The 25786-nt window shown below is 49.8% G+C and overlaps 1 protein-coding gene across 1 annotated transcript in view; it reads left to right on the top strand.

Annotated features, from left to right (window-relative positions):
• ces2b (carboxylesterase 2b) overlaps positions 1 to 16653 on the top strand; it is a 108734-nt gene extending 92081 nt beyond the window's left edge. The window contains exons 22-26 of the mRNA XM_078210446.1: positions 7815 to 7895; positions 9173 to 9317; positions 9730 to 9879; positions 12573 to 12645; positions 15422 to 16653. Of these exons, the coding sequence (XP_078066572.1) occupies positions 7815 to 7895; positions 9173 to 9317; positions 9730 to 9879; positions 12573 to 12645; positions 15422 to 15584 (612 nt within the window). The 3' untranslated portion in view covers positions 15585 to 16653. The remainder of the gene's footprint in view (positions 1 to 7814; positions 7896 to 9172; positions 9318 to 9729; positions 9880 to 12572; positions 12646 to 15421) is intronic.
• Positions 16654 to 25786: the final 9133 nt, after the last annotated feature.

The raw sequence follows: 25786 nt of genomic DNA, 5'->3' as shown, positions 1-25786 counted from the left end.
AGTGCGGGCACTCACTCAGTACTGACCCTCTGACAGTGCGGCACTCCCTCAGTACTGACCCTCTGACAGTGTGGCACTCCCTCAGCACTGACCCTCTGACAGTGCAGCACTCCCTCAGGACTGACCCTCTGAGAGTGCAGCACTCCCTCAGTACTGACCCTCTGACAGTGTGGGCACTCCCTCAGTACTGACCCTCTAACAGTGCGGCGCTCCATCAGCACTGACCCGCTGACAGTGCGGCACTCCCTCAGTACTAACCCTCTGACAGTGCATCACTCCCTCAGTACTGACCCTCTGACAGTGCAGCACTCCCTCAGTACAGACCCTCTGACCGTGCAGCACTCCCTCAGTACTGACCCTCTGACTGTGCGGCACTCCCTCAGTACTGACCCTCTGACAGTGCAGCACTCCCTCAGCACTGACCCTCTGACAGTGCAGCACTCCTTCAGTACTGACCCTCTGACAGTGCAGCACTCCCTCAGCACTGACCCTTTGACGGTGCGGCACTCCCTCAGTACTGACCCTCTGACAGTGCAGCACTCCCTCAGTACTGACCCTTTGACAATGCAGCACTCCCTCAGTACTGACCCTCTGACAGTGCAGCACTCCCTCAGTACTGACCCTCTGACAGTGCGGCACTCCCTCAGTACTAACCCTCTGACAGTGCAGCACTCCCTCAGTACTGACCCTCTGACAGTGCGGCACTCCCTCAGTACTAACCCTCTGAATGTGCGGCACTCCCTCAGTACTGACCCTCTGACAGTGCGGCACTCCCTCAGTACTAACTCTCTGAATGTGCGGCACTCCCTCAGTACTGACCCTCTGACAGTGCAGCACTCCCTCAGTACTGACCCTCTGACAGTGCAGCACTCCCTCAGCACTGACCCTCTGACAGTGCAGCACTCCCTCAGCACTGACCCTCTGACAGTGCAGCACTCCCTCAGGACGAACCCTCTGACAGTGAAGCACTCCCTCAGTACTGACCCTCTGACAGTGCGGCACTCCCTCAGTACTGACCCTCTGACAGTGCAGCACTCCCTCAGTACTGACCCTCTGACAGTGCAGCACTCCCTCAGCACTGACCCTCTGACAGTGCAGCACTCCCTCAGTACTGACCCTTTGACAATGCAGCACTCCCTCAGTACTGACCCTCTGACAGTGCAGCACTCCCTCAGTACTGACCCTCTGACAGTGCGGCACTCCCTCAGTACTAACCCTCTGACAGTGCAGCACTCCCTCAGTACTGACCCTCTGACAGTGCGGCACTCCCTCAGTACTAACCCTCTGAATGTGCGGCACTCCCTCAGTACTGACCCTCTGACAGTGCGGCACTCCCTCAGTACTAACTCTCTGAATGTGCGGCACTCCCTCAGTACTGACCCTCTGACAGTGCAGCACTCCCTCAGTACTGACCCTCTGACAGTGCAGCACTCCCTCAGCACTGACCCTCTGACAGTGCAGCACTCCCTCAGCACTGACCCTCTGACAGTGCAGCACTCCCTCAGGACGAACCCTCTGACAGTGAAGCACTCCCTCAGTACTGACCCTCTGACAGTGCGGCACTCCCTCAGTACTGACCCTCTGACAGTGCAGCACTCCCTCAGTACTGACCCTCTGACAGTGCAGCACTCCCTCAGCACTGACCCTCTGACAGTGCAGCACTCCCTCAGCACTGACCCTCTGACAGTGCGGCACTCCCTCAGTACTGACCCTCTGACAGTGTGGCACTCCCTCAGTACTGACCCTCTGACAGTGCGGCACTCCCTCAGTACTAACCCTCTGACAGTGCAGCACTCCCTCAGTACTGACCCTCTGACAGTGCGGCACTCCCTCAGTACTGACCCTCTGACAGTGCGGCACTCCCTCAGTACTAACCCTCTGACAGTGCAGCACTCCCTCAGTACTGACCCTCTGACAGTGCGGCACTCCCTCAGTACTAACCCTCTGAATGTGCGGCACTCCCTCAGTACTGACCCTCTGACAGTGCAGCACTCCCTCAGTACTGACCCTCTGACAGTGCAGCACTCCCTCAGCACTGAGCCTCTGACAGTGCGGCACTCCCTCAGTACTGCCCCTCTGACAGTGTGGCACTCCCTCAGTACTGACCTTTTGACAGTGCGGCACTCACTCAGTACTAACCCTCTGACAGTGAAGCACTCCCTCAGTACTGACCCTCTGACAGTGCGGCACTCCCTCAGTACTGACCCTCTGACAGTGCAGCACTCCCTCAGTACTGACCCTCTGACAGTGCAGCACTCCCTCAGTACTGACCCTCTGACAGTGCAGCACTCCCTCAGTACTGACCCTCTGACAGTGCAGCACTCCCTCAGCACTGACCCTCTGACAGTGCAGCACTCCCTCAGTACTGACCCTCTGACAGTGTGGCACTCCCTCAGTACTGACCCTCTGACAGTGCGGCACTCACTCAGTACTAACCCTCTGACAGTGAAGCACTCCCTCAGTACTGACCCTCTGACAGTGCGGCACTCCCTCAGTACTGACCCTCTGACAGTGCAGCACTCCCTCAGTACTGACCCTCTGACAGTGCAGCACTCCCTCAGTACTGACCCTCTGACAGTGCAGCACTCCCTCAGTACTGACCCTCTGACAGTGCAGCACTCCCTCAGTACTGACCCTCTGACAGTGCAGCACTCCCTCAGTACTGACCCTCTGACAGTGCAGCACTCCCTCAGCACTGACCCTCTGACAGTGCAGCACTCCCTCAGTACTGACCCTCTGACAGTGTGGCACTCCCTCAGTACTGACCCTCTGACAGTGCGGCACTCACTCAGTACTAACCCTCTGACAGTGAAGCACTCCCTCAGTACTGACCCTCTGACAGTGCGGCACTCCCTCAGTACTGACCCTCTGACAGTGCAGCACTCCCTCAGTACTGACCCTCTGACAGTGCAGCACTCCCTCAGTACTGACCCTCTGACAGTGCAGCACTCCCTCAGTACTGACCCTCTGACAGTGCAGCACTCCCTCAGCACTGACCCTCTGACAGTGCAGCACTCCCTCAGCACTGACCCTCTGACAGTGCGGCACTCCCTCAGCACTGACCCTCTGACAGTGCGGCACTCCCTCAGTACTGACCCTCCGATAGTGCGGCGCTCCCTCAGTACTGACCCTCTGACAGTGCGGCACTCCCTCAGTCCTGAACCTCTGACAGTGCGGCACTCCCTCAGTACTGACCCTCTGACAGTGCGGCACTCCCTCAGTACTGACCCTCTGACAGTGCGGCACTCCCTCAGTACTGACCCTCTGACAGTGCGGCACTCCCTCAGTACTGACCCTCTGACAGTGTGGCACTCCCTCAGTCCTGACCCTCTGACAGTGCGGCACTCCCTCAGTACTGACCCTCTGACAGTGCAGCACTCCCTCAGCACTGACCCTCTGACAGTGCGGCACTCCCTCAGTACTGACCCTCTGACAGTGTGGCACTCCCTCAGTACTGACCCTCTGACAGTGCGGCACTCACTCAGTACTAACCCTCTGACAGTGCAGCACTCCCTCAGTACTAACCCTCTGACAGTGAAGCACTCCCTCAGTACTGACCCTCTGACAGTGCGGCACTCCCTCAGTACTGACCCTCTGACAGTGCAGCACTCCCTCAGTACTGACCCTCTGACAGTGCAGCACTCCCTCAGTACTGACCCTCTGACAGTGCAGCACTCCCTCAGTACTGACCCTCTGACAGTGCGGCACTCCCTCAGCACTGACCCTCTGACAGTGCGGCACTCCCTCAGTACTGACCCTCCGACAGTGCGGCACTCCCTCAGTACAGACCCTCTGACAGTGCGGCACTCCCTCAGTACTGACCCTCTGACAGTGCGGCACTCCCTCAGTACTGACCCTCTGACAGTGCGGCACTCCCTCAGTACTGACCCTCTGACAGTGCGGCACTCCCTCAGTACTGACCCTCTGACAGTGCGGCACTCCCTCAGTACTGACCCTCTGACAGTGTGGCACTCCCTCAGTCCTGACCCTCTGACAGTGCGGCACTCCCTCAGTACTGACCCTCTGACAGTGTGGCACTCCCTCAGTACTGACCCTCTGACAGTGCGGCACTCACTCAGTACTAACCCTCTGACAGTGCAGCACTCCCTCAGTACTAACCCTCTGACAGTGAAGCACTCCCTCAGGACTGACCCTCTGACAGTGCGGCACTCCCTCAGTACTGACCCTCTGACAGTGTGGCACTCCCTCAGTACTAACCCTCTGACAGTGCGGCACTCCCTCAGTACTGACCCTCTGACAGTGCAGCACTCCCTCAGTACTGACCCTCTGACAGTGCGGCACTCCCTCAGTACTGACCCTCTGACAGTGCAGCACTCCCTCAGTACTGACCCTCTGACAGTGCAGCACTCCCTCAGCACTGACCCTCTGACAGTGCAGCACTCCCTCAGTACTGACCCTCTGACAGTGCGGCACTCCCTCAGCACTGACCCTCTGACAGTGCGGCACTCCCTCAGTACTGACCCTCTGACAGTGCGGCACTCCCTCAGTACTAACCCTCTGACAGTGCGACACTCCCTCAGTACTGACCCTCTGACAGTGCAGCGCTCCCTCAGTACTGACCCTCTGATAGTGCGGCACTCCCTCAGGACTGACCCTCTGACACTGCGGCACTCCCCCAGTACTGACCCTCTGACAGTGCGGCACTCCCTCAGTACTAACCCTCTGACAGTGCGGCACTCCCTCAGTACTGACCCTCTGACAGTGCAGCACTCCTTCAGTACTGACCCTCTGACAGTGCGGCACTCCCTCAGTACTAACCCTCTGACAGTGCAGCACTCCCTCAGTACTGACCCTCTGACAGTGCGGCACTCCCTCAGTACTAACTCTCTGAATGTGCGGCACTCCCTCAGTACTGACCCTCTGACAGTGCGGCACTCCCTCAGTACTAACCCTCTGAATGTGCGGCACTCCCTCAGTACTGACCCTCTGACAGTGCAGCACTCCCTCAGTACTGATCCTCTGACAGTGTGGCACTCCCTCAGTACTGACCCTCTGACAGTGCGGCACTCACTCAGTACTAACCCTCTGACAGTGCAGCACTCCCTCAGTACTGACCCTCTGACAGTGCAGCACTCCCTCAGTACTAACCCTCTGACAGTGAAGCACTCCCTCAGTACTGACCCTCTGACAGTGCGGCACTCCCTCAGTACTGACCCTCTGACAGTGCAGCACTCCCTCAGTACTGACCCTCTGACAGTGCAGCACTCCCTCAGTACTGACCCTCTGACAGTGCAGCACTCCCTCAGTACTGACCCTCTGACAGTGCGGCACTCCCTCAGCACTGACCCTCTGACAGTGCGGCACTCCCTCAGTACTGACCCTCCGACAGTGCGGCACTCCCTCAGTACAGACCCTCTGACAGTGCGGCACTCCCTCAGTACTGACCCTCTGACAGTGCAGCACTCCCTCAGTACTGACCCTCTGACAGTGCAGCACTCCCTCAGCACTGACCCTCTGACAGTGCAGCACTCCCTCAGTACTGACCCTCTGACAGTGCGGCACTCCCTCAGTACTAACCCTCTGAATGTGCGGCACTCCCTCAGTACTGACCCTCTGACAGTGCAGCACTCCCTCAGTACTGATCCTCTGACAGTGTGGCACTCCCTCAGTACTGACCCTCTGACAGTGCGGCACTCACTCAGTACTAACCCTCTGACAGTGCAGCACTCCCTCAGTACTGACCCTCTGACAGTGCAGCACTCCCTCAGTACTAACCCTCTGACAGTGCGGCACTCCCTCAGTACTGACCCTCTGACAGTGCAGCACTCCCTCAGTACTGACCCTCTGACAGTGCAGCACTCCCTCAGTACTGACCCTCTGACAGTGCAGCACTCCCTCAGTACTGACCCTCTGACAGTGCGGCACTCCCTCAGCACTGACCCTCTGACAGTGCGGCACTCCCTCAGTACTGACCCTCCGACAGTGCGGCACTCCCTCAGTACAGACCCTCTGACAGTGCGGCACTCCCTCAGTACTGACCCTCTGACAGTGCAGCACTCCCTCAGTACTGACCCTCTGACAGTGCAGCACTCCCTCAGCACTGACCCTCTGACAGTGCAGCACTCCCTCAGTACTGACCCTCTGACAGTGCGGCACTCCCTCAGCACTGACCCTCTGACAGTGCGGCACTCCCTCAGTACTGACCCTCTGACAGTGCAGCGCTCCCTCAGTACTGACCCTCTGACAGTGCGGCACTCCCTCAGTACTGACCCTCTGACAGTGCGGCACTCCCTCAGTACTGACCCTCTGACAGTGCGGCACTCCCTCAGTACTAACCCTCTGACAGTGCGGCACTCCCTCAGTACTGACCCTCTGACAGTGCAGCGCTCCCTCAGTACTGACCCTCTGACAGTGCGGCACTCCCTCAGTACTGACCCTCTGACAGTGCGGCACTCCCCCAGTACTGACCCTCTGACAGTGCGGCACTCCCTCAGTACTGACCCTCTGACAGTGCGGCACTCCCTCAGTACTAACCCTCTGACAGTGCGGCACTCCCTCAGTACTGACCCTCTGACAGTGCGGCACTCCCTCAGTACTGACCCTCTGACAGTGCGGCACTCCCTCAGTACTGACCCTCTGACAGTGCGGCACTCCCTCAGTACTGACCCTCTGACAGTGCGGCACTCCCTCAGTACTGACCCCCTGACAGTGTGGCACTCCCTCAGTCCTGACCCTCTGACAGTGCGGCACTCCCTCAGTACTGACCCTCTGACAGTGTGGCACTCCCTCAGTACTGACCCTCTGACAGTGCGGCACTCACTCAGTACTAACCCTCTGACAGTGCAGCACTCCCTCAGTACTAACCCTGTGACAGTGAAGCACTCCCTCAGTACTGACCCTCTGACAGTGCGGCACTCCCTCAGTACTGACCCTCTGACAGTGCAGCACTCCCTCAGTACTGACCCTCTGACAGTGCAGCACTCCCTCAGCACTGACCCTCTGACAGTGCAGCACTCCCTCAGTACTGACCCTCTGACAGTGCGGCACTCCCTCAGCACTGACCCTCTGACAGTGCGGCACTCCCTCAGTACTGACCCTCTGACAGTGCGGCACTCCCTCAGCACTGACCCTCTGACAGTGCGGCACTCCCTCAGTACTGACCCTCTGACAGTGCGGCACTCCCTCAGTACTAACCCTCTGACAGTGCGGCACTCCCTCAGTACTGACCCTCTGACAGTGCGGCACTCCCTCAGCACTGACCCTCTGACAGTGCGGCACTCCCTCAGTACTGACCCTCTGACAGTGCGGCACTCCCTCAGTACTGACCCTCTGACAGTGCGGCACTCCCTCAGTACTGACCCTCTGACAGTGCGGCACTCCCTCAGTACTGACCCTCTGACAGTGCGGCACTCCCTCAGTACTGACCCTCTGACAGTGCGGCACTCCCTCAGTACTGACCCTCTGACAATGCAGCACTCCCTCAGTACTGACCCTCTGACACTGCGGCACTCCCTCAGCACTGACCCTCTGACAATGCAGCACTCCCTCAGTACTGACCCTCTGACAGTGCGGCACTCCCTCAGTACTGACCCTCTGACAGTGCGGCACTCCCTCAGTACTGACCCTCTGACAGTGCGGCACTCCCTCAGTACTCCACTGCATTGTCAGGTTGGATTTTTGTCCTTACGTCTTTAGAATAAGACAATAAACCTGTTACCCATTGGTCCACATTTGACATTGCTCGCTGCACTCTGTTTTCTCTGTGGCTCCCCCCTCCCAGCCCACCCTGCTGAGCCGTTGCCTCTGTCCTCGGGGAAAGCGTTGAAAGTATTAAACTCTTTCTTCCTTCACAGAAAATTATTCCTTCCAACTGGGAAACAGGAATAACCAGAGAACAAATTAAGGAGAAAATTAACACTTATATCAAGCCACTAGTAAGTGAATTTTATTTGAATTATTCTGTCACACAATGTCAAAACACGTTTGGACTTGCCATGTGTTCCTGAGTGAATTGGTTGTAACACTCTGCTGCCATCCCGATTCAATCTTGTAAACTCTGAATAAGACATGAATACAGCTCAATATATGTCCAAGTCTTTTCAGCAAAGGTTTAATGACCGAGGACTTAAGCTGGCACAGTGGTTCGTACTGCTGCTTCACAGCGCTCGCGACACGGGTTCAAATCCCACCGTGGCAGATGGTGGAATTTATTTATTTTATTTATTATTTATTCGTCACAAGTAAGGTTTACATTAACACTGCAATGAAGTTACTGTGAAATTCCCCGAGTCGCCGCACTCCGGCACCTGTCCAGGTCACTGCACCCTAACCAGCACGTCTTTCAGAATGTGGCAGGAAACCGGAGCACCCAGAAGAAACCCACGCAGACACGGGGAGAATGTGCAAACTCCACACAGACAGTGACCCAAGCCGGGAATCGAATTTGGGTCCCTGGCGCTGTGAGGCAGCAGTGCCAACCACTGTGCCACCCCCACCGTACTGCATGAGCAGAAATTTCCCCCAGTTAGATATTGGGAAGGCTGAAGCCATTATTTTCAGTCTCGCTGTAATAAATAGTCTGCTCCCTCAACACAGTCTCTATCCCGATCCCAGATACTGTTCTCGGATGAATCAAATTGGCACAATCTTGGTGTCATCTTTGCCCTGAGGTGAACCTTCAACATATTTTTGCCCTAATTATGCCCTCCGTCACATCACATCTCCATCCCTGCCTCAGCTCTTCTGTTGCTGAAATTCTCATTTATCTCTTTTTTACCTCTACACTCAGCTACTCCCGTATACCCTAGCTGCCCTAACCCTCTGTAAACACCTACCAAACGCCCTTCGCCTGCTCACTGACCTACACTGACTCCAGGTAAAACATCACCTCAATTTTGAAACTTCCATTCTTCTTTCCAAATCCCTCCAAGGCCTAACCTTTTCCTAGCTCTGTAATCTCCACTGGCCCCAATAGCCCTCCTATGCCTGGCTCCACATCTCCACATCATGCCTGGCTCAGTCAGTATTGCTCCCACCTTGTGTCAGAAGGTCATGGCTATAAGGTTCAAGGATATGGATACAAGGTCCAAGGCCTCACCCGGGTCCTGAAAGGAGTTTTTTTATTATCTGTTCTGGATGCCGTTGATATGCCAGTATTTTCATTTCAATAAATTGTATTGTGGGACACAGACTGATTTAACTTTCTGATTAGTTTGGTGAGGAGAATGGAGAGCTGATTTATGATGAATATTTTAATGACATACACGACCCTGACACACTGAAAGAACGTTATCTCGACATGTTTGGTGATGTGTTTATAGCTGTTCCTACACTGAGAGCAGCCCAGTACTACAAAGGTGAGCATAAAGTACACAACTCTTTAGCATTAGAAAATAATGAGGCTATATTGAAATTGTGTACATTGGGAGTGAGTGGGAAAGGATTTGGGTCCATTGGGCTTGTGTATAGTGGGAGCGAGTGGGAAGGGGTTTGGTTCATTGGGATTGTGTATAGTGGGAGCGAGTGGGAAGGGGTTTGGGTCCACTGGGATTGTGTATAGTGGGAGCGAGTGGGAAGGGGTTTGGTTCATTGGGATTGTGTATAGTGGGAGCGAGTGGGAAGGGGTTTGGGTCCATTGGGATTGTGTACAGTGGGAGTGAGTGGGAAGGGTTTGGATCAATAGGATTCCAAGTTGGGCTGGTGTTCTGTGAATGGATTGTATTTTTTTTGCTGTGGTTTCTGTAGCTCTCTCTAATGTTCTTTTTCCAGATGCTGGGAACCCTGTGTTTTTATATGAATTCCAGCACCGTGCTAGCTTCTTTAAGAGAAGAATACCCCAATTCAAGCGAGCGCCTCATGGGGCTGAACTGACCTTTGTCTTTGGGGGGCCCCTCATCCCTGATTTTGAAGTTTTACTGGGTAAGGAATTTAAAATCTTCACTAACCTATAATCAGCTGTATTCCAGTGTGGGTAGAGCAGTTTGGTGGTTACAGTAACAGACTGGTGACCCAGAACTTAGAGTCACAGAGGTTTACAGCATGGAAACAGGCCCTTCAGCCCAACATGTCCATGCTGCCCTCCTCCTGTTCTGTTCTGTGGGGTAAGGAGCCACCAATCAGCCTTGTTCCAGCTTCCAGCCTTGTTCTCAGCTGCTCATTCCTGCATTGAGGAAACAATGGCCAGACAGTGTTCCAAAGTTAAACCTTGGATTGCTGATTCTATTTGCCGTGACTCCCAGTATAATACACTAGGGGTGGAGGCAGATGGACTGTGATGCCTTGACAGGTTAAATATTCTGCTGACACATATTGTTCAGAATGGCAGTTGATAAAAGGATGTTTAAGGAACCAGATATTGCCGTTTTTGCGTCACCTTTCACTGCCCAGGACATTCCAAAGTGCTTCATAGCCAATGAAGTACTTTAGAGTTTCCAACTCTTTACGAAAGGATATATTTGCATTGCAAGCGTGCAGCAAAGGCTCACTAAATTGGTCTCTGGGATGTGGGAGTTGTCCTGTGATGTGAAGCTGTGTAAATTGGATCTATATCTCTGGAGTTTAGAAGATGATGTGGAGATGCCGGCGTTGGACTGGGGTGGGCACAATAAGCAGTCTCACAACACCAGGTTAAAGTCCAACAGGTTTATTTGGAATCACAAGCTTTTGGAGCACTGCTCCTTCATCAGTGAGTCACCTGATGAAGGGACAACGCTCCGAAAGCTTGTGCTACCAAATAAACGTGTTGAACTTTAACCTGGTGTTGTGAGACTTCTTACTGAGTTTAGAAGAATGAGAGGTGTACTCATTGGAGCAAACAAGATTCTGAAGGGGTTTGAGAGAATGGGCACTGAGAAAGAGAGTGGGGAATCGAGACACAGGGGTCACAGCCTCAGGGTAAGGAGGCTAAGCTGAGGTGAAATTAATCCACTCAAAGAGTTGTGAATCTTTGGGACTCTCTACCCGAGGGTTTTGCTCTTTGAATATATTTAAGGTTGTGGAATAGACAGAATTTTGGTATCTCAGGAAATGAAGAGGATCAAGCAGGAAAGTGAGGAGTTGAAGCCCAACTTCAGCCATGATTATATTGAATGGTGAAGCAAACTCGATGGGCCGAATGGTCTGCTCCTGCTCCTATTTCTTGTGTTTTTGTACAGGAAACACAGCAGCCAGTCACAAACAGCCGTGTGATAAATGATCACATCAAAGAATCAATTTGGTGATGTTAGTGAGGGATGTTAGTTAGTGATGTTAGTTAGTGATGTTAGTGAGGGATGTCAGTTAGTGATGTTAGTGAGGGATGTCAGTTAGTGATGTTAGTGAGGGATGTTAGTGAGGGATGTTAGTTAGTGATGTTAGTTAGTGATGTTAGTGAGGGATGTTAGTTATTGATGTTAGTTAGTGATGTTAGTGAGGGATGTTAGTGAGGGATGTTAGTTAGTGATGTTAGTTAGTGATGTTAGTGAGGGATGTTAGTTATTGATGTTAGTTAGTGATGTTAGTGAGGGATGTTAGTGAGGGATGTTAGTGAGGGATGTTAGTGAGGGATGTTAGTGAGGGATGTTAGTTAGTGATGTTAGTGAGGGATGTTAGTGAGTGATGTTAGTGAGGGATGTTAGTGAGGGATGTTAGTTAGTGATGTTAGTGAGGGATGTTAGTTGAAGGATCAGTATTGTCCAGAATGCCAGAGAGATCACACCTCCTTCCAAAGTTCTGTGTTTACATTCACTCAGAGAGTGCACAGAGCCTCAATTCAACACTGCATCTGAGAGATAGCATCCTCCCAGTGCAGCACACCCTCAGTACTGCACCGGAGTATCAGCTTGAATTCCTTACTAAAGCCTTTAGAGAGGGCCTCAAACCCATACCCTTGACAATTCTACGTGACAGTGATACTATTAAGTCACAGCTAACACCGAAACATGCCCAATGGGATTGATGGCATTCACATGTTGCACCTTCTGATTTAATTAGTTCATGGGACATGGGTGTCGCTGGCTAGGCCAGCATTTATTGACCATCCCTAATTGCCCCTTGATCAGGTGTTGGTGAGCTGCCTTCTGGAATCTCCCAGAGTGCTGTTAGGGAGGGACTTCCAGGATTTTGACCCAGTGACAGTGAAGGAATGGCTGACATATTTCCGAGTCAGGATGGTGAGTGACTTGGAGGGGAACCTCCAGGTGGCGGTCTTCCCAGGTATCTGCTGCCCTCGTCCTTCCAGATGGGAGAAATGACAGTGTTATTGCTGAAAAAGAGAAACATGTTGTTGAAGCTTTTCATCTTGCACTCATCAGGGCAAACACAAGAATTTCAAACAATCACAGCAATTTATTCCACAGGAATAAATGGTGCTGATTGGTTGGCAAGTCAATTGATTAGCTAATGTGTTGACATGGAGACAGCAAAGGGGACCTATCGGCTCCCAGGTAATTCAGAAAAAGGTGTAAGGCTTGAATGTATACACGGAGCTAAGTCCCATTCTGGCCAATTGTCCGAAATTAGTTGTTAGTGTAACTATTAGCACAGTGTGTGTGTGTCGTTAATAGTGTAACTGTCAGCACACACTCACTGACTCAAATCAGCAATGACGGTTGTGATGATGATTTATTTAACAGGTAACATGACTGAAGAAGAAAAGGAACTCAGCAAGTTGGTGATGTCATACTGGGCCACATTTGCATGGACTGGGTAAGATTTTAATTCATTCAAATCTCCTCATGACATTGTTATCCCAGGTAGTTTATCAAGGCACCTCGATGCCAAAATGAGAAATCACCAATACCGTAGAACCCTAGAAAGGTTACAGCACAGAGGGGGCCATTCAGCCCATCTTGTCCATGCCAGCCCAAAGACACCTAGGTGCCCTTTCACATCCCACCTTCCTGCACCCGGCCCATAGCCCTATCGACCAAGGACTTTGAATTTCCTATCACTGTCTGAACCCCGGAAGGAAGAAAAAGCTGCATTTACATAGCGCCTCTCACGACCACAGCACCTTTCAAAATGCTTCACAACCACTCAGTGTCAAACTGCGGGAACAGTCTGCAGTGACGATGTCCTCCCTCAAACACCTTCAGCATTCTCCGAATATAAATAAACAAAATCCACCAATGACCCCTAATGGCAGACAACAGTACTCCATCACTCAATTCACACAACACCCCATTGACATTCCATTTCCATGGTTACTAAGTAGGATATTAACAAAACATTGAACACTCGTTTCACAATCTAATACTTCCCAAAGGTTGTCATTTTGTACTCTAGTGGAAATACTTATAAAACACTGTATTTCCATTGTTTGAACAGTGAAGTTCGCTTTCCAAAGAACAAATCAGTGCTTTTGAGAGTTAAGAGGAGATCGATGAACATGTTTCAGTGAATTGTAGAGTTGTGGAGAATAGTTTGCAGAATGGCACACTGGATCATTGAATCCTACAGTGTAGGAGGAGGCCATTCGCCCCATCGAGTCTGCACCGACCACAATCCCTCCCAGATCCTTTTCCCGTAACCCCACATATTTACCCTTTCTAGTCCCCCGACATTAGGGTTAATTTAGCATGGCCAATCAACCTAACCTGCACATCTTTGGACTGTGGGAGTAAACCGGAGCACCCGGAGGAAACCCACGCAGACACGGGGAGAATGTGCAAACTCCACACAGTCACCTGAGGCTGGAATTTAACAGTGGTTAGCGCTGCTGCCTCACGGTGCCAGGGACCCGGATTCAATTTCCAGCTTGGGTCACCATCTGTGCGGAGTTTGCACATTCTCCCCATGTCTGTGTGGGTTTCCTCCGGGTGTTCTGGTTTCCTCCCACAGTCCGAAAGACATGCTGGTTAGGTGCATTGGCCATGCTAAATTCTCCCTCCGTGTACCCGAACAGGCACCAGAGTGAGGTGACTAGGGGATTTTCACAGTAACTTCATTGCAGTGTTAATGTAAACCTATTTGTGACACTAATAAATAAACTTAAACACTGATGTCTTGGTGTTTGGGTTGTTTTTGGCTCTGGTCTTGTTTCATGTATAGTACTTGTTCTTAACCCATTTAATTGGCTTCCAATACATCAAGCCTGTCTCTGTGACCTGGGTCTCTCACAAGGGCAGGCCTGAAGGAATAGAGGCAACCTGACTCCATTTCTTTATCTCCTGCACTGTTATCAGTCCCCAGGCTGGTACTGACAGATATCTTAATTACCTCCAACAAGCACTTTCTCACAGTTCAAGGCCAGTGCTCTGCACGCACAGTTTCATTCATTTTGCCGACTTTGTTAATTCAGGGCTTGGCTAAATTACCCATCCTGCCTTGTGTTCAGTCAGGGTACATCTTCCCTTTGCTGTTCCATGTCATTGCCCTGAGACAAATTCTGCGCACACACGGTCACCAAGCAACCAGTCTACGTTCATTAATATGAGAAATAAAGAAATAGTTACATCGTTAAAAAGTGATTCAAATCAATTAAATAATACATTGGCTCACAAAGGGGGGAGGAAGGTGGAGAATTGGAATGACAGGAAGCTTTGGGTCACGCGTTTGCTCTGCAAAGTCTTTATCCAGTCTGCGTTTGTTCTCCCTGGTGTGGAGGAATCTGCATTGTGAACCATAAATACAGTCTATTGAATTGGGCAGCACGGTGGCGCAGTGGTTAGCACTGCTGCCTCACAGCGCCTGGGATCTGGGTTCAATTCTGGCCTCGGGTGACTGTGTGGAGTTTGCATGTTCTCCCCGTGTTTGCATGGGTTTCCTCTGGTTTCCTTCCAAGATTTTAGTTTTAGTTTATTTATTATTAGTCATAAGAACGCTTACATTAACACTGCAGTGAAGTTACTGTGGAAATCCCCTAGTCGCCACACTCTGGCGCCTGTTCGGGTACACTGAGGGAGAGCTTAACATGTCCGATTCACCTAACCTGCACGTCTTTCGGACTGTGGGAGGAAACCGGAGCACCCGGAGGAAACCCACACTGACACAGAGAATGTGCAAATTCCAGATAGACAGTGACCCGAGCTGGGAACTGAACCCGGGTCCCTGGCGCTGTGAGGCAGCAGCGCTAACCACTGTGCCACCGTGCCGCCCATATGTGCAGGCTAGATGGATTGGCTATGCTTAGTATCCCAAGATGTATAGATTAGGTGGTTTCTCAGGGTAAATGCATAGGATGGGGTGGGCCTGGGTAAGACGCTCTTTCGGAGTCAGTGCAGACTCAATGGGCTGAATGGCCTCTTCTGCACTGTAGGGATTCTATGGTTCTATGAAGTTGAAAGAAATACCGATGGTCACAGTTTCACCCGTAAAGGGAGGTCTGGGATTTTCGATGGTGGGGGGGGGGTAAAGGGCAGGTATTATAACCCCTGCACTTGCACTAAAAGATGTTGTATGCTGGGAAGGAGTGTTGGGAGTGACTGAGTTACCATACACACTCTCTGTTCGAGTAAAAGCTGTTGCAATCTCTTCTGTGCAGGAATCCCAACAGAAATGACTTACCAGTGTGGCCAGTGAATGGTGCCTCTGAAAAATACATGCAGCTGAACCTGACACTGCAACTCGGCAACAAGTTAAAGAAAGACAAGCTCAATTTCTGGTCAGACAAACCCGCAAAAATAATCCCAAGAATATTAATCTAATTTGAAGCTCATTTCAATTCTGTGTTTGCCATGTGGAGAAATGTTTAACTTTGTGGGCGGGAGGAAGGGCAAACATACAAACATGCACATACACACACAATACATATATAAACATAGACACACACACTAACAAAGCACACATACATGTGCACTTGCCTGGATGGGTGCAGCTCCAACAACTCTCGAGAAACCAGACATCATCCAGGACAAAGCAGGCTGTGTGATTGACACCCCATTCACAAACATTCAATCTCTCCAACACCGACGCTCAGTAGCAGCAGTGTGTACTATCTACAAGATGCACTGCAGCAATTCACCAAAGATCCTTAGGCAGCACCTTCCAAACCCATGACTGCTACCATCGAGAAGGACAAGGGCAGCAGATACATGGGAACACCACCACCTGCAACTTCCCTTCCGAGTCACTCACCATCCTGACTTGGAAATATATCACCATTCCTTCGCAGTTGCTGGGTCAAAATCCTGGAACTCCCTTCCTAACAGCAATGTGGGTGTACCTACACCTCAGGGATTTCAGCGGTTCAAGAAAGCAGTTCACCACCACATGCTCAAGGGCAGGTAGCGATGGGCAATAAATGCTGGCCCAGCCAGCGGTGCCTACATCATGTAAGTTAATTTTTAAAAACAAGCATACGCAAACAGGCATACATACAAACACACACACAGACACCCACACACAGACACCCACACACAGACACCCACACACAGACACCCACACACAGACACAAACATGCTCACATAACACACACTCACGTAATCTGAAGTTTGATATATCTTTCTCACATATTAGTTAATCTGAGCTACATAACCCTCCCTGTTAGAAATCAAAGAAACAGTTAAAGAAGGAAAATGATGCCAAACAGCTTTGAATTTGACTTTAGTTGACAAGTAATTAGAAATGAAGACTGCAAAGTTGGGATTATTATACTGTAGAACTAGCTGAGATCTGCAAAAACTGCACGGACCATGGATTCAACATCCAACTGTACAACTGCTGAACATATAAAAACCAATAAAATATAGAACATTGCGATAAGAGTTGTGCACATGATTTTGTCAGAGGTTTTTGACACACTCGGTGTTAGAATTACACGCTATATTATTAATAACAACCCCATAAGTCTGTTTATTTTAAACAGTGGACAAGGAGCGGCACGGTAGCACAGTGATTAGCACTGCTGCCTCACAGCAAGAAGTCTCACAACGCCAGGTTAAAGTCCAACAGGTTTATTTGGCAGCACTGGCTTTCGGAACGCTGCTCCTTCATCAGGTGAGTGAGGACTTGTGTTCACAATCAGGGCATATACAGACACAAACTCAATGCCTCACAGCGCCAGGGGTGCAGGTTCGATTCCCGGCTCGGGTCACTGTCTGTGTGAATTTTGCACATTCTCCCCGTGTCTGTGTGGGTTTCCTCCGAGTGCTCCGGTTTCCTCCCACACTCCAAAGATGTGCGGGTTAGGTGGATTGGCCATGGAAGATTGTCCCTTAGGGCCCGAAGATGTGCAGGTTGGGGGGATTAGCGGGGTAAATATGTGGATTACGGGGTAAATTATGAGTCGGTGCAGACTTGATGGGCTGAATGGCCTCCTTCTGCACAGTAGGGATTCTGAGAGGGGTTTCACAAAGACATATTTTGTGGTCATTAGTAACATCACACAGTGTAGCTTCAACATGTACATATCCAACCTACTGCAACATTCCTCCTCCAATATCTTATTCTTCTGCGCTGTGTTCTTTAAGCTCACTCCTCCCTCAAAGGTCTGACTCAAAATTTGCAGTTACGCTCCCGAGTCCTCAATCCCCCCTCCCACCACCACCCCCTTCCCCCACCACCCCCTTCCCCCACCCTCCCAGCAAAATTGGTTTCTCCTATCTGCTCATTAATACCTTGAAATTTTCAATCAAATCAATAAACCTCCTAAATTCCAGGAAAAACAGCCCAAATTTCTACAATCTCTTCTTGCAATTAAGATGAAAAGCATTTGCAATTCTATTAGAAAAATGCAGCCGAACGCAATGTGGTCCTTTAAACAGATGTGAATAATGTTGCAAATAAACATAAAGAAATGATAGATTGGAAAATTACAATTGGAGCTTGATTATTAAAGAAAGATCAAAGAGTGCAAACCTTGAGGATTAAAAGGGAGTAGCTCTCTGGTGCATTTTCCATGGAAACAACTGGACCAATCAGCACCCTTGTTACATGCAGTATAACATGTTGTTCCCTTTGAAATTTGCACTCTTGCCTATACTGATGAGTACATGTTGAAAAGCTTTGACAGCATGTCTCTTTTTTCCACAATACTAAAGTTCAGAGGGAAATCAGCAAATTATAAATCTGTTAGCCTAATATTGGGGAGGCAGTGGCCTAGTGGTATTATTGCTAGATTATTAATCCAGAAACTCAGCTAATGTTCTGGGGACCCGAGTTCGAATCCTGCCACGGATCTGGAAAAAATCTGGAATTAAGAACCGACTGATGACCATGAAACCATTATCGATTGTCGGAAAAACCCATCTGGTTCACTAATGTCCTTTAGAGTAGGAAATCTGCCATCCTTACCTGGTCTGGCCCACATTCCCAGTTTGGGTCACTGTCTGTGTAGAGTTTGCACATTCTCCCCATGTTTGTGTGGGTTTTCTCTGAGTGCTCTGGTTTCCTCCCACAGTCCAAAGATGTGCAGGTTAGGTTGATTGGCCATGCTACATTTTGCCATAGTCTCCCGGGATGTGTATGTTAGAGGGATTAACAGGGTAAATATGTGCAGTTTCGGGGATAGGGCCTGGGTGGGATTGTTGCTGGTGCAGATTCGATGGGCTGAATGGCCTCCTTCCGCATTATAGGGATTCTATGATACATGTGGCTCCAGGGCCACAGCAATGTGGTTGACTCTCAACTGTCGTCCAAGGGCAACTAGGGGTGGGCAATAAACGCTGGCCAGCCAGCGACGCCCATGCCCCACAAATGAATTTTAAAAATCTATTAATGTTTCAAATGCTGAAAATCAAAATTAAAAATTGAAATTGCTGAATATTTGATGAACTCTGTTTTTCTCTCCATAGATGCTGCCAAAGTTGCTGCGATTTTTGTTTTAATTTCTATCCATTGACTCTAATTGCCCATCCAAAGGCCAAACTATACATGGAATGTTTCACTTTAACAGGAGCCTGAAATGATTGGTATCGGAGTACGGAACATTGGACTTAGGAGCAGGAGGAGGCTATTTGGCCCATCAAGCCTGCTGTGCCATTCGCTAAGATTATAGCTGATCTGGACTCCATTTTCCTGTCTGTCCCCCATAATCCTCCACTCCCTCGTTTATCAAAAATCTGTCTAACTCTGCCTTGAATCAATCCAATGACCCAACCTAAAGAGAAAACACTGGAAAATCTCAGCAGGTCTGGCAGCATCTGTAAGGAGAGAAAAGAGCTGACGTTCCAAGTCCAGATGACCCTTTGTCAATGACCCAGCCTTCACTGTTCTCCAGCAAAGACAATTCCACAGATTAATGACTCTCTGAGAGATAAAAATTCTCCTAATCTCTCCAAGTTCACAAGAGAAAACTACCTGCTGGTATCTACCTGTCAGGATCTTCTATACTTCGATAGATCACCTCTCATTCTTCTAAACTCCAATGGGTACAGACCCAACCTGTTCAACCTTTCCTCATAGGATAAGCCCCTTGTACTAGGAATCTGTCGAGCGAATATTCTCTGACAGCTTCTAACACAATTTCATTGTATTTCAAAGGAGACCACCACTGTATCCAATATTCCAGATGTGGTCTCTACAAAGCCCTGCACAGCTGCAGTCTTCTATCATTTAAGAGCAGAAGCTGTCCTCACAGTTTTAATGTCAAGTTCCCGAAGCCAGACAGCAAGTGTAACTCCAGGATATTGCCCTCAAATCTGAGTTGGAGACAAGATGTTATTGGGTCTGTGGTTTGGTTAGAGTTTCCGCAGTCACATACAGGTGAGGTTCCACTTGGCCACACCAGGTGTGTCCAGTCTGCATTCGATTGAAGATTTTCCTCCAGGGTGACTGAAGCCTGGTTATTGAGACTTTGGGTCGGGGACATTGGACAGGATCTGGTGGGATGGGTGAGTGGGATGGACAAAACAGCTTAGACAGCAGCAGCACCAGAAGATTCTGTCAGCAGCCAATGGCAAGCCTTCCCTGCCACCCAAAAATACCCTGTGGAGGCACGGGGGCATGGGAGGGGGCGGGGAGGGGGCGGGGGGGGGGGCGAGGCAGAAATTCCACCAGGTGTGTTTATTTGGGAGGGCCATTTCTGCCCAAGCTTTCCTCCAGGTTTTGTCAGAATTATGGAGTTGGAGATATTGAGGATTTCTCAGTGCCCTGCTGAGGGCTCAGGATGGGGAGATCCAGGTTGCTGCTGGATCTTGGACTCGAGCCAACGATTTGAGTCTGGAGGAACAATATAAAATAAGGGATAAACTTCTTAAAGGGGATGCAGGAGCGGAGGGAGTTGGGTGTATCTGTGCCCAGAACATTGAAGGTGGCAAGACAGGTGGAGAGAGCAGTTAATAAAGCATATAGTATCCTGGGCTTTATTCATAGGGGCACAGAGTGCAAGAGCAAGGAGGTTATGGTGAACTTATACAAGACACTAGTTAGACCTCAGCTGGAATATTTTTTTTTGATTTATTATTGTCACATGTATTAGTATACAGTGAAAAGTATTGTTTCTTGCGTGCTATACAGACACAGCATACCGTTCATAGAGAAGGAAAGGAGAGAGTGCAGAATGTAGTGTTACAGTCAAAGAACAAAGAACAAAGAACAGTACAGCACAGGAAACAGGCCCTTCGGCCCTCCAAGCCTGTGCTGCTCCTTGGTCCAACTAGACCAATCGTTTGTATCCCTCCGTGCCCAGGCTGCTCATGTGACTATCCAGGTAAGTCTTAAACGATGTCAGCGTGGCTGCCTCCACCACCCTACTTGGCAGCGCATTCCAGGCCCCCACCACCCTCTGTGTAAAAAACGTCCCTCTGATATCCGAGTTATACTTCGTCCCTCTCACCTTGAGCCCGTGACCCCTCGTGATCATCACCTCCGACCTGGGAAAAAGCTTCCCACTGTTCACCCTATCGATACCCTTCATAATCTTGTATACCTCTATTAGATCTCCCCTCATTCTCTGTCTTTCCAGGGAGAACAACCCCAGTTTACCCAATCTCTCCTCATAGCTAAGACCCTCCATACCAGGCAACATCCTGGTAAACCTTCTCTGCACTCTCTCTAACGCCTCCACGTCCTTCTGGTAGTGCGGCGACCAGAACTGGACGCAGTACTCCAAATGTGGCCTAACCTGCGTACTATACAGCTGCATCATCAGACTCCAGCTTTTATACTCTATACCCCGTCCTATAAAGGCAAGCATACCATATGCCTTCTTCACCACCTTCTCCACCTGTGTTGCCACCTTCAAGGATTTGTGGACTTGCACACCTAGGTCCCTCTGTGTTTCTATACTCCTGATGACTCTGCCATTTATTGTATAACTCCTCCCTACATTATTTCTTCCAAAATGCATCACTTCGCATTTATCCGGATTAAACTCCATCTGCCACCTCTCCGCCCAATTTTCCAGCCTATCTATATCCTGCTGTATTGCCCGACAATGCTCTTCGCTCTCTGCAAGTCCAGCCATAGCTAGGGTGTAGAGAAAGATCAATTTAGTGCGAGGTAGGTCCATTCAAAAGTCTGACGGCAACAGGGAAGAAACTGTTCTTGAGTCAGTCAGTACGTAACCTCAGACTTGTGTATTTTTTTCCGATGGAAGAAGGTGGAAGAGAGAATGTCCGGGGTGCGTGGGGTCCTTGATTATGCTGGCTACTTTTCCAAGGCAGCGGGAAGTGTCGACAGAGTCAATGGATGGGAGGCTGGTTTGGGTACAGTTCTGGGCGCCACACTATAGGAACGATGTGAACACATTGGACAGAGAGCAGAAGAGAATGGTTCCAGGGATGAGAAACTTCAGTTCTGAGGATAGATTGGAGAGGTTGGGACTGTTCTCCTTGGAGAGAAGGCGGCTAAGAGGAGATCTGATAGAGATCTTCAAAATCGTGAGGGGGCTGAACAGAGTAGAAACTGTTCCCGCTGGTAACAGGATCAAGAATGATTGTAAGTGATTTGCCAAAGAAGCAAATGTGATGTGAAGAAGAACTTTTTCCACACAGCGAATGATTTGGGTCTGGAATGCACTGCCTGGAAGTGTCGTGGAGGCAGATTCAATCGAGACAGCTAAAAACGGAGGGAGCTCTGGAGGAGTATAATGAAAGTAGGAAAATACTCAAACGGGGAATTAGAAGAGCAAAAAGGGGTCACGAAATGTTCTTGGCAGACAGGATTAAGGAGAATCCCAAGGCATTTTATTCATACGTTAGGAACAAAAGGGTTGTAAGGGAAAAAATCGGACCTCTCAGGGACAAAAGTGGGGACTTATGCTTGGAGCCCAAAGAGGTAGGGGAGATCCTAAATGAATACTTTGCGTCGGTATTCACTAAGGAGAGGGATGTGTTGACTGGGAGTGTCTCGGAGGGGAGTGTTGAACCCTTGGAGAAAATCTCCATTACAAAGGAGGAAGTGTTAGGTTTGTTAGAGAGTATAAAGACTGACAAATCCCCAGGGCCTGATGGAATCTATCCAAGGCTGCTCAGGGAGACGAGAGGTGAAATAGTTGGGCCTCTGACGCAAATCTTTGTCTCGTCACTGGACACAGGTGAGGTCCCAGAGGATTGGAGGATAGCCAATGTGGTCCCGTTATTTAAGAAGGGTAGGAAGGATAACCCGGGTAATTATAGGCCGGTGAGCTTGACGTCCGTGGTGGGGAAGTTGTTGGAGAAGATTCTTAAAGATAGGATGTATGCGCATTTAGAAAGGAATAAACTCATTAACGATAGTCAACATGGTTTTGTGAGAGGGAGGTCATGCCTCACGAACCTGGTGGTGTTTTTTGAAGAAGTGACCAAAATGGTTGACGAAGGAAGGGCCGTGGATGTTGTCTATATGGACTTTAGTAAAGCGTTTGACAAAGTCCCTCATGGTAGGCTAGTGAAAAAGGTTGGATCCCATGGGATAAAGGGGGAGGTGGCTAGATGGGTGGAGAACTGGCTTGGTCATAGAAGACAGAGGGTGGTAGTGGAAGGGTCTTTTTCCGGCTGGAGGCCTGTGACTAGTGGTGTACCGCAGGGCTCTGTATTGGGACCTCTGCTGTTTGTGATTTATATAAATGATCTGGAAGAAGGAGTAACTGGGGTGATCAGTAAGTTTGCGGACGACACAAAACTGGCAGGACTTGCAGATAGTGAGGAACATTGTCAGAGGCTACAGAAGGATATAGATAGGCTGGAAATTTGGGCAAGGAAATGGCAGATGGAGTTCAATCCTGATAAATGCGAAGTGATGCATTTTGGTGGGAATAATGTAGGGAGGAGCTACACGATAAATGGAAGAACCATAAAGGGTGTAGAGACGCAGAGGGACCTGGGTGTGCAAGTCCACAGATCTTTGAAGGTGACGTCACAGGTGGAGAAGGTGGTGAAGAAGGCATATGGCATGCTTGCCTTTATAGGACGGGGCATAGAGTATAAAAGTTGGGGTCTGATGTTGCAGATGTATAGAACGTTGGTTCGGCCGCATTTGGAATACTGCGTCCAGTTCTGGTCGCCACACTACCAGAAGGACGTGGAGGCTTTGGAGAGAGTACAGAGGAGGTTTACCAGGATGTTGCCTGGTATGGAGGGGCTTGGTTATGAGGAGAGATTGGGGAAACTGGGGTTGTTCTCCTTGGAAAGACGGAGGATGAGGGGAGACTTAATAGAGGTGTATAAAATTATGAAAGGCATAGATAGGGTGAACGGTGGGAAGCTTTTCCCCGGGTCGGTGGTGACGTTCACGAGGGGTCATAGGTTCAACGTGAAGGGGGGGAGGTTTAACACAGATATCAGAAGGACATATTTCACACAGAGGGTCGTGGGGGCCTGGAATGTGTTGCCGGGCAAGGTGGTGGAGGCGGACACACTGGGAACGTTTAAGACTTATCTAGACAGCTATATGAACGGAGTGGGAATGGAGGGATACAAAAGAGTGATCTAGTTTGGACCAGGGAGCGGCGCGGGCTAATTGTTCCTGGTTTCTCGTTTCAAGGCTTCATTCTACGATCATCTTGCTGGTGCCAGTACAGAGTGATACTGCGGATAGTTGGGAACCTGTCTTGGGGGCAGGGGATTCATATGGTGTTCGTGGAAGTGGAAATGACTAGGGTTGGGAAGCATTTTCCGATCGGGGCCATTGTGATCTCCTGGACTCGTTTCGATCGCCTCAGGGGGTCGGAGAGGAATTTCCCAGATTTTTTTTTCCCCATATTGGCCCTGGGGTTTTTCACTCTGGGTTTTCGCCTCTCCCTGGAGATCACATGGTCTGGAATGGGGGGGTGGGGGTAAGTTAATAGGTTGTAATGAACAAAGCATCGTAGCTGTGAGGGACAGCTCGGTGGATAGGATATTGGTATGTAGATAGGCTGGAAAATTGGGTGGGGATCCTGGATTCAGGATTCAATCCTGGACTGGGGAGCGGCGCGGGCTTGGAGGGCCGAAGGGCCTGTTCCTGTGCTGTATTGTTCTTTGTTCTTTGTTCTTTGAGACATTCAAGAAGACAAAATGTGCAGGGGTTACTGGGAAATGGCAGGGGGGGGGGTAGCAGTAAGTCATGATGCTGGTTTGGAGATCCGGTGCGAACATGATGGGCTGAATGAGCTCCTCCTGCACTGAACAATTCTGTGAAGAATTGGTTACCGCCCATTGCCAAGTGTGGGGACCCATAGTCTGCTGTCCTGCTCTTAATGCAATGTCAGAGAGCAAGACAATGCAGGACAGCAGCAGAGTACAGAGACTCTGTACAGAGGACAGAGTACAGGAATGAGCTAGAGAATCTGGTGAACTGGTGCGGCAACAATAATCTCTCCCTCAATGTCAACAAAACGAAGGAGATTGTCATTGACTTCAGGAAGTGTAGCGGAGAACATGCCCCTGTCTACATCAATGGGGACAAAGTCGAAAGGGTCGAGAGCTTCAAGTTTTTAGGTGTCCAGATCACCAACAACCTGTCCTGGTCCCCCCCATGTCGACACCATAGTTAAGAAAGCCCGCCAATACCTCTACTTTCTCAGAACACTAAGGAAATTTGGCATGTCAGCTACGACTCTCACCAACTTTTACAGACGCACCATAGAAAGCATTCTTTCTGGTTGTATCACAGCTTGGTATGGCTCCTGCTCTGCCCAAGACCGCAAAGAACTACGAAAGGTCATGAATGTAGCCCAATCCATCAAGCGAACCAGCCTCCCATCCATTGACTCTGTCTACACTTCCCGCTGCCTCGGCAAAGCAGCCAGCATAATTAAGGATCCCACGCACCCCGGACATTCTCTCTTCCACCTTCTTCCATCAGGAAAAAGATACAAAGGTCTGAGGTCACATACCAACCGATTCAAGAACAGCTTCTTCCCTGCTGCCATCAGACTTTTGAATGGACTTACCTTGCATTAAGTTGATCTTTCTCTACACCCTAGCTATGACTGTAACACTACATTCTGCACTCTCTCCTTTCCTTCTCTATGAACGGTATGCTTTGTCTGTATGGTGCACAAGAAACAATACTTTTCACCGTATGTTAATACATGTGACAATAATAAATCAAATCAAATCAGGATAGCAGCAACACCAGGTTGAAGTTCAACAGGTTTATTTGGTAGCACAAGCTTTTGGAGCGCTGCTCCTTCATCAGGTGAGTGAGTTGTGTTCACAAACAGGGCATATACAGACACAAAGTTTCTACAGACATCAAGCTTCTACATTTGTGTCTATATATGCCCTGTTTGTGAACACAACTCCTCACTCACCTGATGAAGGAGCAGCGCTCCGAAAGCCAGTGCTGCCAAATAAACCTGTTGGACTTTAACCTGGTGTTGGGAGACTTCTTACTGTGTTTACCCCAGTGCAACACCGGCATCTCCACATCATGGGTAGCAGCAATGCAGGGTAGCAGCAATGCAGCTTCACACACACCCTGCTGGGGCCTCTCTGTGAGGATTATAAAGTAAGAAGTTTAACAACACCAGGTTAAAGTCCAACAGGTTTATTTGGTAGCAAAA

The sequence above is a fragment of the Mustelus asterias genome, chromosome 4 (assembly GCF_964213995.1).
Source record: "Mustelus asterias chromosome 4, sMusAst1.hap1.1, whole genome shotgun sequence".
Lineage (NCBI taxonomy): Eukaryota > Metazoa > Chordata > Chondrichthyes > Carcharhiniformes > Triakidae > Mustelus > Mustelus asterias.
Note: the sequence above shows the minus strand (reverse complement) of the source record. Positions and strands in the feature narration are given on the sequence as shown.